Source organism: Canis lupus, chromosome 5 (assembly GCF_003254725.2).
Source record: "Canis lupus dingo isolate Sandy chromosome 5, ASM325472v2, whole genome shotgun sequence".
Taxonomy (NCBI): domain Eukaryota; kingdom Metazoa; phylum Chordata; class Mammalia; order Carnivora; family Canidae; genus Canis; species Canis lupus.
The window spans coordinates 30,583,808-30,602,168 of record NC_064247.1 but is presented as its reverse complement, the minus strand read 5'-3'; the positions used below and the strand labels follow the sequence as shown (position 1 = coordinate 30,602,168).

Sequence of the window (18,361 nt, the reverse complement as noted above, 5' to 3'; positions counted from 1 at the left end):
GTGGGGTGGGCGTGAGGGCCTGTCCTGCTGAGCCGTGCGCCTGACATGCGGACCCACTAAGAGCATCAGACCTGGGATCGTCGGCCGCCAGGTGTGATGCGTGGACCAGCCTCCCCCCGCCACAGGGGCCTGCGTGCTGGGCCCTACAGGATGCACACCTGCCGCCAAGGGCAGGGGCTCAAGGGGCCGCCCAGTGAGGCAGGGGTGCTGGGAGCATGAGCAGAGGCGGGGAGCACCACTCACACAGCAGACCTGGTCTCTCCCTCCCACAGTCCACAGGCCCTGCCCTGGGGGAAGTGCCCTGGGAGTTCCTGGGTGTACACTGTGTCCAGCCGGGTCCAGTGAGCCCCACCCGGCCCGCCCAGCGACCCAAACACCAGGAGGCTGTGACTCAGGAGAAACCACCCTGGTTCCGGATTCCAGCCGCAGCTCCTCAGCCGCTCAAGCCCCTGGTCCCCGCCAGTCTCTCCTGCCCCAGAGCACACTCCCCTCCAGGGGCAGGGACACCTTCTGCCCCCCACACCTGCTCTTTGCTGGCTCCCCCCACACCTGCTCAGAGGGGGCTCCTGGGGGGCAGCAACGGCTCCTGGGAGGTAGCAGGGACTCTTGGGGGCAGCAGGGGCTTATTGGAGGCATGGAGGGAGCTCCTGGGGCCATGGGGGGCAGGGGGCTCCTGGGAGACAGTGGGGGCTCCTGGGGGCTTGTTGGAGGCACGGAGGGGGCTCCTGGGGGGTAGTGGAGGGGCTCTGGGGGCCAGAACCCCTCCGTCTGCCCACAGCTGTGCCTCACTCAGCCTGCTGCTCTCTGCCTTGTGTTGGGCTGCGAGGTCCAAGGCCAGGATCGGAATCAGAGTCGCGGCTCAGCACCTGATTCTGGAACCTGCACGTATGGGGTTTCTGACCTTTCGCGCTCCCCCCCGCCCCCCGCCCGCTGCTGGGCTCTGGGGTGGCAGGGGGAGTGGCTGTTCTGAGTTCTGGGAACCCTCGCCCATTTCCTAGGAACTGAGCCTGTCAGGGGTCCAGGGACCCTGGGGCAGTTTTTCTGAGGGCTGGATCCAGGCTTCGAAAACCCCACAGCGAGGGTTGGGAAGGCCACACTCATCACCCCTGACACACAGCCAGTGGTGCTGAGTGGGACAAGGCATTCTGGCACCCTGCACAGACCAGGTGTCCCCCCAGGAGGAGCAAGTGTGGTCCTGGGATCTACACGTGTGTTTCATCATCCTTGGTTTTTGTACCAAGCTCCTGAACCCCCAGAATGTCCTAAATCCTGGTACAGAGACCCCAAAAGTATCTTTTGTTTGTTAGCAAGGTGGCACTGGGACCCCAGTAAGGGGGCTGGTGGCAGGAGAACCACTCCGGGTCTGCCTCCTGACCTCTGGGTACCGACAGGGGGCAGGAGGGCCAATCAATCACCTGCAACCGATGGTTTAATCAATCGTGTCTGAGTAATGAAGCCTCAGTAGGAGCCAAGAAGGACAGAGTGAGCCCGGCGGGTGCTGGCCGGGCCCTGGGGAGGGTGTGGCGGCGCTGCCTCTTCCCTACACCTCGTCCTGGGCATCTCTCCACCCACTGCTCCCGAGTCATGTCCTCTTATCATAACCCGAGGATGAGGCCTGTGATCCGCTCCCACTGACGCATCAACCTGGGGATGCGGTCATGGGAACCTCCGATTCGGAGCCATTTGGTCAGAAGAATGGGGAACAGCTGACTTGCTCCTGGGGTCAGACGCAGGGGTGGAGGCGGCCTGTAGGATGGAGCCCTTACCCTGTGGACTCTGACTCTACCTCCACGGACACAGTTGAGGGCTGGAGAGCTGGCTGGTGCCAGAGGCCTGCTGGGGGTGGGTGGGAACCCCGTGGTCATGGTTACAGGGCACAGGTCCCTTACCAAGCAGGCCTTTCCTTCTAGTTTCAGGACCAGGTGGGGGGCTGGTCCTCCTGGGGCAGCCACTCCTGAAGAAGGGCTGAAACAGGGTTAGGGAGAAGGGGGTGCTGGGCGGGAGAGTCCAGCTCTGGGAGCTTGGCCATTCGCAGTCAGGGCAGGGAGGAGGGATGAAGCAGATAGGGATCCAGAGGTAAGCGTGAGCCTGGTGGCCGCTCAGCCCACAGCTGCAGGGAGGCCCCGGGGTGGGGGTGGGGGGACACTTGTGCTCACGGCATAGAGAGAACACGTTTCCCCACTGCTGCCCGCCTGGACGCTGCTGGGGCCCTGCAGGCCGGCTGCTCTGAACCCAGCAGGTGGCAAGTGTGAGTCCCACAGAGCCAGCTGTCCCCGTGCGCCCAGTGGGATCGGGTGTAAGCAGCGGTGGTGGGGGGCGGCGGGGAGCGAGTACCACCTCCTCCAGGAGCCCGTGTGGAAACCTCTGTCAGAGACTGCTGGGTGGCCCCCACCTGCCCCACCTCTGAGTGGCTCAGGCCAAAGGGCATCCTGCGGCCTCCTGACCTGCAGGAGGAGGGACGGAGGGGCCCAGGGCAGGGCCTCCCAGAGACCCTTGCGGAGGAGCCACCCTGTACCCCCCGGGGCTGCCCACCGCTTCCCCACCTGCCCCCACTCCCAGCAAAGACGTCTTGAGGGGCAGATAACAGGTGGTGAAAGGCCGACACCCTTGCACTTTGCACTGACCACACTTTAATCAGACCCAGGGGCCAGTGGGCCAAGGACCCCAGGCAGCGGACAGAAGGGATGGCAGGGACAGAGGGGACAGCTTCAGCCCCAACCCAGCCTCGGCACTGCTGGCTCCCCCAGGGGGCAGCAGGTGCAGCCAAAGGGAGGGGTGCGGCCTGGTGAGCACAGGCCTGCGCAGGGGCCGGGGTCTCAGGGTGCCTCTGGGACGGCCCGTGGGTGGGAAAGCAGGGCTTGGCTCTCCTCCTTGGTGCTATCGGGGGTCCCTGTGGAAGGAAAGACACTCGGCCAGCCGCAGGCAATGCATATGGTACCCTGGCCCCAGGCCCGCACAGTCCTCACCTCCACTCTCAAGACAGACTCTAGGACCGACCACCTCCCTGCACCTCGCTGGCCAGCACCCAGGTCCACCCCCTACCTCCCGGTGATGCCAAGCCTGCTGTGGCCCCGCCGCCCTCCCAGCCCCAGTCTGCTCTCCACACAGCAGTCACATACTAGATAAAATGCCCGGACCGTCTGCAGACACGACACATGGGCTCTGTCTCCAAGCAAGGCCACAGTCCCTATAAGGCCCCCCAGACTCCCTGCTGTGGCCCCATCACCACTGCCCTCGCCCCTCCCTCTGGCCCCTCAATCCACCGGCCTCCCTGCCACGCCATCACCTCAGGGCCTTTGCATTCGCTGTTTGTCTGCTGGGAGCCCCTGCCTCACCTCCTCCCAACCTTTACAGCCCCACAGTCGGTCACCTGCACGGTGAGGACCTTTCGAATGCCACAAGCTGCTCCCATGCATTCCTTTCCCCTACATCACGCCTCTCCAAGACCCTGGTCCCTGTGGACTCCCGTCTCTTGCTTGTCCCATCCCTGCTCTGGAGCACGCACCCCATGAGGGCTTGGACCGGGAACCCTGTCCCGACACCTGGCGCAGAGTGGGGGTGCAATGATGGCTTCCAAGGAACCAACACAGGAGCAGACCTCCAAACCGAGCGGCTGGGGGTGCATGTGCTGCTCCCATGAGCCTGGGCATGGGGCCTGGTCCAGGTGGGGGCGGAGTACCTGGGCTGGGCCTCCGGGCCTGAGTCTGGTCCCTCTCCAGGTGCAGTGCGGTCAGCAGGAAGCAGCCACCACCCAGGGCGATGACGAAGGCGCAGCACAGGAAGCTATGTTGCAGGCTGAGGAAGCGCTGCAGGTAGGAGTCGGGGCGTCGGGCCCTAAGGGCACTGGACACCTGCGCAGAGAGACTGTTGTGCCCCCGCTGACCTCACACCCATCCCCGCATCCCTGTGTCCCCGCAGACGAGCGCGTCCCTTACAAGTCCAGTGAGATAGGGGCTGCCGGCATCCCCCAGGATGTGGCCCGCCGTGATCTGAAGCGCCTCTGCCGTCCCCCGGCACCGGGGCAGCACCACAGACTGCAAAACACAGGAGCACAGGGCAGGAGGGTGCCCCTTCATGCCCCCTCCCTGGGGATCCACCCGCGATGCCTCCTGTATGCATTCTGTAGATCTCACGCGTACACATCGTGCACTCACTCAACCACTCCCAGGGAGGTATGGTTATCATGCCCATGTCACAGATGAGGAAACTCTCTATGGGAGGCCACATAACTGGCCTGGGGTCACTTGCCAGGAAACAGAAAGGCTGGGATCCCACCCTGGGCCTGCCGCTCCAGGATTGACCGACAACCCCTGCCACCATGTGTTACCTGCCCGGGGTATGTGTGTGGGGGGCTGCCTGGTGGTTCCCTTGTGTCTGCTCCTGAACACTTGGGAGACCGAGAAGGACCAGAAGGCCACCCTCGCTCCACCCCGCCCCTGGGTCACTGATGCACAGGGAGCCGAAGGGCACTTTGGGCGGGGACCCAGTGAGCAGAGCCGTGGAGGCTGGGGAGTCACGGGGCAGGCCGCAGGGCCTAGGGACAGGCCTCAGTCCTGTGGCTGCTCAAGGACACGGAGCCACTCTAGCTAGAGGAGCTGGACCGGCCACCAGGCCAGAGCAGGAGCTGATTGTGGCTTCGTACTGTCCCCGGTGCTATGACTCTGCTGTGAGGGTCCAGGGCAGCCGGCTCCCCAGGACTCTGCGGTGCGGGGACAGGTGGACCCTCCAAGGGCTGAAGAGGCTGGGCTGCAGCTAAGACCCTCGGAGTCAAGTCCCTGGGACCTGGGGGCCCAGAGCAGCCCTTACGGCCAGGGCAGGAAGTGCATCCCCAACCTGCTCATCCTGTGGCCTCACAGAGCCCCGGGGTGGAGGCAGGGACGGGGGCGGCCCAGCAGGTAAGTTTAGAGGGGAGAGGCTCTGGGCTCTATTCTGGGACAAAACACCTCCGTTCCTGACTCTCCTTCCTCACAAGAGCTGCTCCATTTACAGTGGGGAGCATGAGCGGCACCACCTAAGGGCCTGCAGTGTGTGGGGCAGCAATGGCAGGTGCACAGGCCTCCCTATGTGGCCCTCACATCCCACACGCGGGGGTGGGCAGAGCAGGGCCCCGGAGACCAGGGCAGGGGCGCCTGCAGAGGAGGTGGGGGGAGCCAGGTGGCTGGATGCTGGGACCCCACAGGATAAACCCATTTCTGCGCTGTTCCTGGGGGGCACAGGGAACTCAGCCTGGGGGGACTCCAGCCCAGCCTACTGGGGAGCAGGACCCTCCAGGACCCTCCGGGCAGGGAGGTGTGTGCGAGGGGGGCCTGGGATGTCAGGAGGCAGGTGCTTCTCAGGGCTCAGGGAGCAAGCTCCCCATCAGGGGCATGTTGGGTCAAGTCAAAGTCCTGGGGAGCTGGCTGCCCTGGACCAATGTGTCTAGGAGGCCACATCTCACCAAGAGGCTTCTGGAAGGTGGGAAGCTGGGGGAAGGGGGGGCAGATGTCCTCTTGGGAGGGCAGGCTCACTAAGCTTTGCTGCTGGAGACCTGTGAGCAGGGGCAGGACCGCAGGGAGCACCTGCTGTGTGGTTCTGGACAGCTGCCCCACACAGCCAGGTATGTCCAAGCACAGCCAGCAGGCCCGTCCCTCCCCCCTTGCCCTGCCTGACCCTCAGCACACGGCTCTGCCTAGAGCCAGCTTCTGCGGGTTCATCATTCTTGCACACGCAGTCCTCACACATCTGCGGGGTGACCACGTGTTGAAGGCCCAGGCCATGAGGGTGCAGGGACTACAGGGGTGGCTCTCCACTCCACCGAGGCCCCGGAGATGTGGGGGTACAGGGTAGCCAGGATCCCCGGGCCTCAACGTGGCAACCCCTGGGGTTGACCTCCTGTGCCCTGGGGCTCCCCTGCCTGCTAGCCGTGCACCCTGCCGGGCCAGGTGGGATCCCTCCTCCCTACCGACCAGGAAAAAGGACTGAGGCCCTTCATTGGTGTGGGACCCAGTCTGGGCTGGAGCCGGGGTCTCATGTCTGTAGGAAAGAGCAAGGAAGACCCACCTGCCCTGCTGCTTACCCACTCCCTGGGCATCAAAGGGCAGCTTGTCCACACCCACTGAGCCTGGGCGGTCTACACAGGGAGTGAGCCCCTCATCAATGACAGTATTCAAGCTGCCCTTGATGGCTGAGATGAGGACACCTCCCCCAGGAGCCAGAGGACAGGACCGAGGAGAGCCCTGCAAGGCGCCCCGACCAAACCCTCGTGCCACTCATTCCACACTCACGATAACCCTCAGGTATGTCACCCTGTCGTCCACACGGGGAGACCAAGGCCCAGGGACACAGAGTGATTTGCCCATGTCCTGCGCAGCTGGCAGGTGGTGGAAGCCCATGTGAGCCTCCCACTCTGCACAGGCCCCAGGCTCCCCAGGTCCCCTGCGCAGCACTGGCAACGCCAGCCTCCCAGGAGGCAGGAGGAGGGCTCATGGGTCCCCCAGCCCGTCCACACACCCAGAGCACAGGCCAAAGGGAAATGCAAGTGAGAGAGGGGGCGGGCTGGAAGTGGGAGCCCTGGAGTCACAGTGCTTGGGTCTGTAGGTGTTGTGTGACCTCGGGGCAGGCATCTGCCCTCTCTGAGCTGCAGACTGTAGGCCGGCAGGGGATGTTGGAGCGCATCAGGAAGGTCTGGTCCCAGGTAACTGTTGAGCGAGCCTGGCCTCCTGCCCCCTGGTCTCTGAAGCGCCCCCTAGCCCTGACCTGGATATACTTGGGCTCCCTCTGCTCCAGGGGAACCAGCCCCACACACCTACCAGCAGGATTTCGGCAACCACGGCCCAGTTGCAGGACAGAAGCAGCTCCCCAAGGGCCAGGAACACCTGTGGACAAGGGCAAGCGTCACCCTCCTTCCTGCGACCTGCTGTCCTGCCTGCAGAGAGGCAAGGGCAGCGTGACTGTGTGGGGGTGAGACCCTCAGGTCACCTCAGTTCCAGCAGCGCCCCAGCTGCGCAGACATCCCCGCCAGGGCGGCGGGGGCGGGAGGGCGGGCTGGCAGCCGTGACCTGAAAGACAGTGCCAGGCCTGACCCGGGAATGGCCCCCTCCCCGATGGACTGCCCCAGGCCCAGGCCTTGAGAGCTCTTGGGGGCCCAGGAGGAGGCGGCCTGACGTCCAGGCCACTGGGAAGCTGGGGAGACAGGCTCCAAGGGACAAAGGCCCAGGGGCTGCAGAGCCCCCCCAAAAAACCCTCCGTGTTCCCTCCAGGCCTGTGCACGCGAATGCAGCACCCGCTCTGTCCAGCCACCTGCCTGGCTTGGGCCCTGTCCCTCCCAGACATGTTTGCCTGAGATCACCAGCCCTGCCCAGGACTTCCAGGTCCCGTCCAGCACCAGCCCCCTGTGCTGCCCCAGTATCCGCTGGGCACTCAAGGCCACTGTGGACCCCTTGTGCCCAGAACCCCCTGCCTCATGCCAGGGGATTAGGACAATCCTCATTCCACTCACTCAGGAAGAGTTTATGGAGTAGCAAGAAGGGGAAAGAGTCACTTCTCAGAGCTTCCAGGAGCTTATTGCTGGAGAGGAATTAATCATTCCCACAGTCACGGGACCATGCCACAGCCCATGGTGGTTCCCCAAGGCCTGCGGACATGGGGGGGCAGGGGGGATGGGGGGGCGCTGTCCACTCCCTCCGGTCTCCCCTGTGCGCCACGGGCCAGGCCCTCACACCAGCCATGTCCCATCCCGGGAGCCCTCAGCCTGCAGCCCACCCTGCGCACCGAGTGAGGCCCGGAGGGAGGTCAGAGGAGAGCCCTGGACCCCCGTCAGGGAGGGCCTGGAGGGCGCTGAGCTGAGCCTGGGGAGGGGCCCTCAGGAGGCAGGGAGCTGGACTGCAGGCGCAGGCGCTAGGCTGGGGGCAGCCGTGAGCTCCCCCCACGGACCTGCCCCCCCAGGCCCTCGGGGCACACGGAGGGAGGCGCTGTGCGGGCAGCACCAGGCGGGATCAGGAAGTCCCCGCCACCTCAGCTCGGTCCACACAGGCCTGCATTCCAACCCCACCGGGTCTGACAAGCCGCCTGGGGGGCGGGGCGGGGGGGGGGGCGGGCCTGCCTCCTCCCCGCCCCCTGCACCCCTCTCCCTCCCCTCCCTGCCCCCCTTCTCCCCCTTCCCCACCCCACCACTTCCGCCTCCACCTGGCCCACAGCCCCTCCCTCACACCCGGGCCAGGGGCGGCGGTCAGTCGCAGTTCTGCGTCCCCTGCCCCCCACGTCCAGCAGACAGACCGGAATACACCTCTTCCTTCCTCCAGCTGCAGAGGGTGGATCCCAACCCGAAATAGAGCCCGCAGGCCGGGGGATGCTGAGGCCCGAGAGCACCTGGAGACCAGCGCAGGCATCCTCGGCGGCGGCAGGGTGACGGCCCTGTAATTACACTGGCTCCCAAGGCGCCACGGCCCAGGACGGCGCCCCCCACCCCCGCCCTGCCCCGCGCTGCCCCGTGGCCCTGGCTGGGTCACCCCTCTGGGCCTGGCTTCCCTGAACTGCATGGCTGAGAGCCAGGTGCCTCCCACGGCCTGTGCTTCTGCCCCCACCCTTCCCCGAGACCCCACCCGAAAGGGCCTTGGTTTGGGGCCGCGTCTCCAGGAGGAGCAGGCTGGGCTGTTCAGAGCTGGGGCAGCCGGGCACTCCTGGATGCCCTCCCATGCCCAGCCAGGCCCCCAGCCCCTCTCTTGTGGGCTGGACCACTGTGCTCACCCAGGGTGACCCCCACACGGGCAGGGGTCCCCCCTGCTGCCATCTATCCCGCAGCCTAACTCTGCTCAGATGGCCCCCTCCTCCTGTCCAGCCTGTGGGTGCCTCCCTTCCCTCAGCAGCAGGCTCCCAGGCCCCTCCCGGCACCCCCCGGGGGGACTTCCAGCGGGGAACTCTGTCTCTGTCCCCTCATCCCTGCTCCATGGATGAGAGGGCCTGGGAACGCTGGGCGGGAGCCTGAGAAACATGGAGCCCCTCAGCCCCTGGCCCCCATGCCTCAGATCTAGAGGATGTCCCCCTGGAGCCAGGGCGGCCACGAGGAATATTCCTGGCCTTAGTCACTCCAGCCACGAACAGTCGGACTGTGACTCATGCCATCATACTCACATATGCTGCACAAGCATGTGGGCCCCCCACATGTGCAGGTTCACACAGCACCTCATAACCTGGATACACACCCCTTGCACACAAGTATATGCATGTGCAGCCAACAGGGGTGCCCCTCAACCTGACCACGTGTGGCAGATGCCAGACAGCCAGCGGCACACACACTGTAGGAGCCTGCAGAGTGAATGGGTGTGTATGCGTGTGCTCTCATGGGTCACACCCTCGTGCTCATGCACACACTCACCTCGCACACACCTCTCCTCAGGTGCACCTGCACACACAGGTGGGCGGGAGGGAGCACGGAGCACCCTCCCCAGAGAAGGCTCAGCCCCAGTGATGGGTGGTGGGAGGGGCCCAGGCACCAGCCAGCAGGAACTCATCTCTGACCCCCTGGCTTGGCAAACATCCCCCCTGGGCCGGGGGAGCCCCGGACAGAACTCAGGCCCCATCCTCCCTTCCTGGGATCAACCCCATGCCCAGGGTGGCTGAGCCAGTCAGGACAGGCTCTGGCACAGACTGGCCGCCAGCAAGCTGCCATGCCGGCTGGCACACTCGGCCCCTCGGCCTGCCAACCGGTAATTTCAGGGACTGGCTTTAGGGCGTGAGGTACCACTCCACTCCCTGGGGCTGGCAGCGCGGTGGCGGCCTGGTAGGCAGGCAGGTGGGGAGCGAGGCAGTGAGGTGGCTGGTTCTGGCGTCTGCCTGGAAAACTCAGCAGACTGCGGCCTCCTGGGTGGGCCTTCCTGCCCATCTGAGCAGAGACACCTGCTAGATCCTGGCAGGGAGGTACAGCCCTCAGGAAGGGCGGGTGGGCCTCCCTGGGTCCCTCTGAGGCAGCCCCTGGCAAAGCTGATCACCCCAAGATGTACGAGTTGAAGAAGCCCCCTAGGACCAAGTGGTAGGAGAAGGCCCCCCCAGAGCCAGAGTGCCTGCGCAGCCCAACCATCTAGGCTACCCCAGGGGTCAGAGAGCAGGTGCCACGGCCACCCCGGGATCCTTCGCTGGCCCTGACCACAGCCATGGTGGGCACATGTCCTGGCCAACCTCTGGCTTCCTCACAAGTCCCCCATGGGCTCAGGGGACCTCTGAGCTGAGGAGAGAAGCATCTACCCCCAGAGACAAAGGCTCTGATGATGGCTGAGCTGGCTATCTTGGAGGCCGGGGCAGGGGTGGACAGAGACGCAGAGCTAGGGTCTAGTTTGGGCTGGAGGGGGCCTCACAGGTCATCCAGGGTGACTGCTGTGTGAAGACAGAGGGCGATCGCATTGCAGACTTCCCTTCTCCCCAAAAGTAAAAAATAGTAAGTCAGAAAAAACGTTTTTTCAGCAAAGAACAGAACAAAACCTAATGAGATGAACATTATGTTTGGCAGCCAAGGGAAGGGCCAAACAATTCAGTACAGACCTCGGCTTGCCCTCCCCACAGCCCCACAGCCAGAGGGACATAAGCTGGGTGAGCCCCATTGGAATGGAGATCCAGTGGGATGGCTGCTTTGTAGAGATGGGGGAAAGCGGACACGCTGAGCAGTGACCTCATCACTGGGGCCGCTTGGGGCCAGAGGGGTTCACCCTGGATCCAAGTAGACAGGGCCCTGTGTGTGCAGAGCCTTTCCTGCCCCAGGGGACCACAGGGCCCAGGGCTCCAACCAGCACTCCTCTTACCTGACCCCAACCCCAGCCAACCCTGACCCCGACCCCAACCTGACCCGGCCCCAGTGAGACCCCAGCCCCAGTGTGCAGCATCATCAAGGGCAGAGCCACCCCACGGTGTCAAACCCAATTCAGCACCGGACCAGAGTGGCCCACACTGCACGCTCAGGCCCAGCTCAGAGAACAGAGCAGGAATGAGAAGGGCAGAGATCGCCGGGACTCCCCTATCCACAGGCCCAGCTGTTGCCTTCCCCACCCACTGGATTGGAGGCCTGAGCTGCCCACAGGCAGAGCCCCACATGGCGAGCTCCAGCAGCGAGGAACCAGCCACACACACAGTCTGCGTGACACCCATGGCTACCAGTGAGCTCAGAAGTCGTCCCACCTCATTGGGCCTTCAGATAACACCACAGACCCTGAACCAACACTGACCACGGCCCGGAGAGGCTGTGAAGTGGAAGGTCCACCCAGGCCCGGCCCAGCTCCTGACCCCAGAGGGTGAGACGGTCGTGTGTTGCCTTAAACTGCTAAGTTTGGGGATGACTTGTCATGAGATAACTCATGCCTGGGCCACGCCATCAAATTTCAAGACTAATAACAAAATCTGTAGGTATCCAGATGGAAAAAAATGAGTCAACGGTAAGGATTTTTTAAAATATTAGGCCAACGTGGGGTGTCTGGGTGGCTCCAGTGGGTAAGTGTCTCACTCTTGCTGTTGTTTCAGGTCGTGATCTCAGGGTCATGGGATCGAGTCCCACATGGGGCTCCGGGCTCCTGCAGAGTCGGCCTCTGCTCCTCCCCCACTCACACTCGTGCACGTACACTCTCTTCCTCAAATAAATAAAATCTTTAAAAAACAAACAAGGGGCAGCCCGGGTGGCTCAGTGGTTTAGCACGGCCTTCGGCCCAGGGCCTGATCCTAGAGACGAGGGTTTGAGTCCCACCACATCAGGCTCCCTGCATGGAGCCTGCTTCTCCCTCTGGCTGTGTCTCTGCCTCTCTCTCTCTCTCTCTTTGTGTGTCTCTCATGAATAAATAAATAAAATATTTAAAAACAAATGAACAAACAAACAAACAGGGCAGCCCAGGTGGCTCAGCAGTTTAGCACCGCCTTCAGTCCAGGGCGTGATCCTGGAGACCCAGGATCGAATCTCGCATCGGGTTCCCTGCATGGAGCCTGCTTCTCCCTCTACCTGTGTCTCTGCCCCCCCTCTCTCTCTCTCTCTCTCTCTCTCTTTCTCTCTCTCTCTCTGTATGTGTTTCTATGAATAAATAAATAAAATCTTTAAAAATTTTTAAAAAATAAAAAAAACAAACATTAGGCTAACTTTACCGTCTAAGGCATGTTTGATGCCAACAGACACCAGAACAAATGCAAAGCAAGGTAAAGAAAATTAGACCACATCAGATATCTTTCAAGGGAAGAGCCACAGAGAAGACAGGCCATGCTTTCCCCTAGGGCCTCCCCGTTGGCTGCTCCCTCCCCACTGCGCCCTGACCTCAGCCCCTCAGCCCCAGGCAGACTCTCCACTACATGTTTGATTGATCACATACATATTTTCACCTATTTTGTTCAGTGTTAGATCCCCAGAGCCTGAAACAGTGCCTGGTGCACGGGACACGCTCAGGAAGCATCCGATATGGGTGTGAATGTTTCTGCTCATCACTCCCAGGACCCTCAGGACACAGTGGAGGTTTGAGGGTGAAGACCCCCCGCTAGTTCCCCGCTTGTGAGGCCAGAGGCGCAGGTGGGGCTAGCAACCCCTGGGGTGGCCCATAGCTGTGGGGCTTCACGGCCACGTCCCAACTCCTCCCTGTGCTGGAGCCCAGATTTTATGTTCCCGCCCAGCCACTGAACATCTCCACCTGCTCCTTCAAGAGCCTGGGTCTCCCCTCAATTCTGAGCAGGCAGCTGCGGCTCAATCGAGAGACAGACAACGGCAGAGGGATGGCATGTGATGTTCGAGGGTATCACCTGGCGCTCTTGGGACTCTAGTCCCTGGGGGCTGGGTATTGCGCTAGGACAAGGGCTGGGTCACGGGCAGAAGCCACAGGCAGCTCAGCCAAGGACCCAGCCCCCCACCCCACCCCACCCCTGCCTTTGATGGGCCCCACCCCATGCTGCCCCATTGAGCTCAGGCAGAAAAGAGATAAGGGACTCAGGAGCAAAGCAAATACTTCTGCTGTTTTATAGCACCCTGGGGCCTCACACCCGTGGCAGCACCCCCGGCCGGGACTCAGAGCAGGAGCACGGCCTGATATGCCCCTCCGATGGCCCCAAAGCCCCCCTCCCAGGGGCTCAGCCCATCCTCCGGCCTCCGTGCCTGGGGCTCAGCCCTCAGAGCCTAGAGCCTTCTTCTCTGAAGGGCGGAGGCTCCGGGAAGGAGGCCAAGGACCCGAGTGCGAGCCAAGGCCTGCTGTGTGTGTCTGGAGCCTAATTAACAGCCGAGAAGCCCACTGCGCCTGCCAAGGAGCCCAAAAGGAGGGGGGAGACGGAGGGCTGGGTGCCGGCAGGTGGGTCTCAGGCACAGTGCCCCAGAGGGCTCCCCAGACCCCACTGCACGGCCCAGGAACCCACTGCCGGGAAACATGCCACACAGCTTGGCTTCTCCAAGAAATGTGGGGGCGGCCCCTCCTCCCTGAGCAGCATGCCCACAGCCACGAGACGCCAGGCTCAGCAGCAGACACGTGTGTGCATGCACATCCCACACACCTACCCGTTGCCCTGACACACGCATGTACACAGTCCCGCGTGCAGAGCAGCACACACAGACACACTGCTACACTCCAGGCACTTATGGAATGAACTCGCACATGCCTACAATCCACGCTCGGCGAGACCACATGGGGATACAGACGTGAGTACGCACTGGCACTCACATGTGCACGCTAGTGTCTCTGGACTGGACCCCATTCACCCCTGAATGCATGCTCACACGAGCTCACATGCCTGTGGGTCCATGCACCCTTCCTGGAAGTCACATCTACCTCCCCCAAGCAGTGAGACACGGGGCAGGAAGAGCAAGTCCCTGGAACCTGAGAATGCACAGAGATATAGATGGACAGACAGACGGAAGGGACGCGACCGACGCTTCCTACTGTGAACACCATTCAGTTTCTCACTCTTTCTGACACTGACCCAGACGCCCCCAAGCCTGATGATGGTCCCTCCTGCCCAGGCTGGTGTCTCCGTGTTCCTGTGCCTCCTCTTTCTCTCACACCCCATGTGGAATTATCTGGAAATTCCTCCAAGACACACCTGTGATCCACTCTCCGGCATCCATGCTGTGGCGCTGGCCCACCTCACCGCCCGGACCTCCCTGCCAGGATAAGGACGCCCATGTCCACAGAAGCCAGCCTGACTGCCCTAAATGGGGGCAGTATCAGAAGAATAGAGAAACTCAATAAAATCAAAGTTGGTAGCAAAATGGACAACTCCTTGGCGACACTGACCAGGAGGACAGGACAGGACCCTCGTCCCTGAAGCCAGGATGGAGGAGGCCTCATGGGGACACTAGCACCGCACACCCCGACCAGATTCCCCAACGAAGCCCAAATCCTTAGGAAGCTGCCAACCACCGCAAATGCCAGAGGAAGAAACGAGAAGTCTTCATGGATGCATGACAAGTAGTGACCGGTCGGAACCATGGGCATTCCCGCAGAGGAGTCCAGACCCAGACGGCGCCACTGCGGATCCTGCTGCCTCTGTAGGGGACTTAACGCACGTCTTTCCCCAGCGTGGGATAGGAAGACAGACTCGTCAGAGTGAGCCAGGGGGCGTGGCCCGGGCGCCAAGGCCAACAACTGCAAGGAAACCGCAGCCACGATTCCCCATGGACACAGGTGCCACGTCCCACACGCACCCGCGAGAACGTGAGGCCAGCGAACGACGAGCACACTGTCACCTGGACAGACCCCCGTCCGGGGCAAACAAACCCCTCTCTCAGTAAAACCAGTCCCCATGTGCCCCGGTCCCACCACCTTGTCCCCCTGTCCATCCCTCCGTGGGGTCCTGGTGGCTCTCCAGCGCGGTGTGCCTGCTGCTGCCCCAGGACCCATACCAGCCCTCCTCCACGGGCTCCGGGACGGCCTCCAGCTGTTCACCAACACCTCCTCCTGGGGACCCCATGGCCCGTAAATCTGCCCCACACACCCCTGATCCCTGGCACCCCCGTCCTGAGCTCCACATCACCTGAGATACCGTGAAGTGTGTCCTGCCCACCCGCTGTCTCCCTCCACCGGGCTGCAGACACTGTAGCCTCCCTCACCCACCGCTGTATCCCTGAAGTTCGAACCAGCCCCCACCCTATGGGTGCGGGTGTTTGCTGAGTGACTGAACGGTGTGGCTTTTCACACGGCTGTCCACTCTGCATGCCGTGACCCCACGTGTCTGGCAGTGTGTCTCAGGCCAAGAGCCAAGCAAGATGGGCCCCACCCCGGGCCCCATCTGGGTCAGAGGGGTCAGAGCACAAGTAAGGGCACAGGCGGTGGACCCTCAGCCCCAGAGCACCGCAGTCAAGAAGGGCCCCGAGGAGGGACTGGGGGGAACAGGAGGGGTGGGGGGAGAAGCCGGGGTGTGTGTCAGGATGGGGGGGGCAAACAGCTGCAAAGGCCCTGGGGAGGTCCAGCAGGGGCTTCGGCTGCCTGCAGGAGGAGCTAGACTGGCCCCAGAAGCACAGGGAGCCCCCTCTGCGTGGGAGACACTGCAGTGGGTGAGGGCAGAGCCAGGCGCCCGCGGGGACACATCCTGGCACCGGTCCTGGAGGAAGGGGAGACGCGGGTGAGTCCAGGCCTGGGGCACTGGGAGATCTGTGCCCAGTGCCCACAGGACGGACAGAGCTGCAGCCTGGACCTCAAGATGGAATGTTGGTTGGACCTGCGAGCTCCAGAAGCCTGGAAGGCGGGGCCTGGGGGGTCAGTACAGCCTGACCTCGGCCTGGAGGGAGCCGCTTCCCAGCAGCAGAGGAGGGACGCATCCCAGGCCTGCCCACCATCCTGCCCCTTGCCCCTTGCCCCGACCTGCCCCTCGCCATCGCCCCCTCACCATGTCACCCCTTGCCCCTCACCCCGTTGCAGGCCCCCAGAAGGGTTTCTCTGGCTGCTTTGCCGGCCGGGGCGCAATGTCCTTTCCAGATGAGGCATCCGGCCCTGGAGATGGGCCAGGTGGCAGAGGGGGGACAGCTGTGTGCCCAGCGCGCAGCCAAGGAGCCTCTGCCTGGAGCCCGCAGAGAGTGTGGCAGACGCAGAGCTGGCGGGGGTCGGTGCCCAGACATGGAGGGACAGGCCTCCAGGAGCACCCGCCGCTGCAAGGTCAGGTCGATGTTGCCCTGCAGCCTGGATACTGCTCCCACCGTCCTCAGCTCCCCCAGCCAGGATGTCAATGTGCATCCAGGCCTTTATTAGCGCCTACTGTATGCCACGGGGACGACAGGGTCAGGACAGCATGAAGGACACAGACTCGTGTCGGTTTCGTACGCCCCACGGTCCATGTGGCCCCCTCCAGGCCTCAGTCTTCCAATCTGTGTGCAGGGTGAGATGCGCCCCTCCCCACCCCGGGGCACCGTGAGGCCTCAGGAGCCATCTGTTCGCTGGGGTCTCTGTAGACGCCCCTACGCAGGCCAAACACCCGGGAGGAGCCCCCGCGCCAGCCCTGCCCTCGGGCCTGAAGGAGACCTGCGGTGTCCTGAGCGCCCCAATCCCCGCTGCTAGAGGGGCGCCCTAAGGCCAAAGCACAGGCGCCCGAGAAGCCCCACCCACCCCAGTGGCCGCGCGACCCCACGGTGCGCAGAGCCCAGGCCAGTACCGTGACGTCCCGCGGGAGCGTGGAGTGTTCCAGAAAGGCTGGAGGAGCCGTAGCCTTGGAACCTGGCCACAGACGAGGATTAGGGATGCGGGGCGGAAGGGGCCCCGCAGAGCGCGGGAGGCGCGTGTGACCCCGGCCCGGCCTGGGACGCCTGCCTCTCCTGGGCCGTCACCCTTACCGCGGCGCCCGCACCGCCCGGGACCAGCCCGGGCCCCAGCCCTCGCCTCTAAGCCGGAAAGAACCACCCTCGGCCCCCTGAGCCCCCGGCGCCTCCAGGAACACCCGGTCCCTCGGTCTCCCCCACAAGTGCTAACTGGCCGCGCGGAGGACGCACTTCAAGGTCGCAGAGGCTCGGGCTCAAAACCCCGTTGTGTTCCTTCCCAGCTGTGCTACTCTGGGTAAGCCTCAGTTTACCCGTCTGTAAAACGGGGACGGCAAAGTCCACCTGGAAGGAGTGGTGGACATAACGTGGGGATAGGTGCGGCGTCAGCCCGCATAGACAGGGCCGCCCGCCCGCCCGTCCCCCGTAGGGACCTCGCACTTACGTAGGAGACGGTGAAGGTGGTCCGGGCCAGGAGGAGAGCCAGGTAGAGGCAGGGGGCGGCTGCCAGCAGGCTGCAGGCACACACGAGGGGCTCCGCCCGCGGGTTCACTCTCTTGAACCGCCTCGAGGCCTCTGCCCCCAGGACCACCCCAATGATGCCGGTCACTACGGTGAGGCTCCCGAAAATCAGGCTGATGTGGGAGACAAGAGGGTGCAGCGGTCAGTGCAGGGCTCAGCTCTGTCTTCCTCGTGACCTCACTCCTGGGTCCTCAGGGCCCCGGAACCCCCTGCTTGCCACCCCGTCTTGCCCACTGTGGGGATGGCCCTGGCTGTGGGGGTGACCAGCCCAGCTAGCCTCAGCTCCAGGGACTATCCCCACACTCAGTGTCCCACAGCCCCACAGAAATCTTAACCATCGCACTGCACCCAGACCTGCTCACCTCCTCGTCCCCCTCACTCACAGGATTGTGGGCAAGTGAACCTCAGGTCACTGAACCCCCACCCCACACCTGGCCATCACCTGGCCACCTGGCCCTGTGGTTCCCCTCGGCCCTGCACGCCCCTCAGGTGCCCCATCCTCATGCTGCTTTTCCCTCCTGCCCCTGCCCCTGCCCTACCCTGCCCCTGCCCCTGCTCCTGCCCCTGACTCTGCTCCTGACCCAGCCCCTGCCCCTGCCCCTGCCCCTGCACCCTGCCCCTGCCCTGGCCTTGCCCTGCCCTTGCCCTTGCCCCTGCTCCATCCCTACCCCTACCTCCGCCCCCAGGGAAGGCTATCTGTCCAGAACAAGACCTAGACAGGCCCCCAGAGGCTGCGTTCTCCAGTACAGACCCGAGCATGCCACTGCCCAACCCCCACCTGGACGCTGCAGCAGCCCTTGGGCCCCCACTTCGGCATCCGTCTAAAGGGCTCAGAGGGACACTGACGGCAGCCAGCATGAAGCCCCAAGTAGCCAGGGCCTCGCCCACCCCGGCAGCCCCTGCATGATTCAGGCAAGCCCCCTGCCAGCACCGAGGACCAAACCTGCCACCCCCGTGACGTCCAATCCCCCCCCCCCCCCAGTTTATAGGGCAGAACGTAGGCCCAGAGAGGGCAGGAACCTGCTGCAGGTCCTGCAGCACCTCACTGGCACAGCCCGGCCTCCTAGCCCCTGCCTACCTGGGTACTCCAGGAACCGCCCCCACACACAGCGTTGCAGACTGTGCAAGGCTCCGGCTCAGCCTACCATGGGTCTCCAGGTCCTGGATGAATGCTTCCTG

The 18,361-nt window shown here is 63.6% G+C and overlaps 1 protein-coding gene across 5 annotated transcripts in view; it reads right to left on the bottom strand.

Annotated features, from left to right (window-relative positions):
• Window positions 1–2,613: 2,613 nt before the first annotated feature.
• SPNS3 (sphingolipid transporter 3 (putative)) overlaps window positions 2,614–18,361 on the bottom strand; it is a 29,248-nt gene continuing 13,500 nt past the window's right edge. For all 5 annotated transcript variants that reach the window (XM_025461956.3, XM_035716270.2, XM_035716272.2 and 2 more), the window contains 5 exons: window positions 17,106–17,295; window positions 6,789–6,854; window positions 3,936–4,034; window positions 3,680–3,851; window positions 2,614–2,890 (listed from right to left, as the gene is read on the bottom strand). In XM_025461956.3, coding sequence (XP_025317741.3) covers window positions 2,817–2,890; window positions 3,680–3,851; window positions 3,936–4,034; window positions 6,789–6,854; window positions 17,106–17,295 — 601 coding nt within the window. In that variant the 3' untranslated portion in view covers window positions 2,614–2,816. The remainder of the gene's footprint in view (window positions 2,891–3,679; window positions 3,852–3,935; window positions 4,035–6,788; window positions 6,855–17,105; window positions 17,296–18,361) is intronic.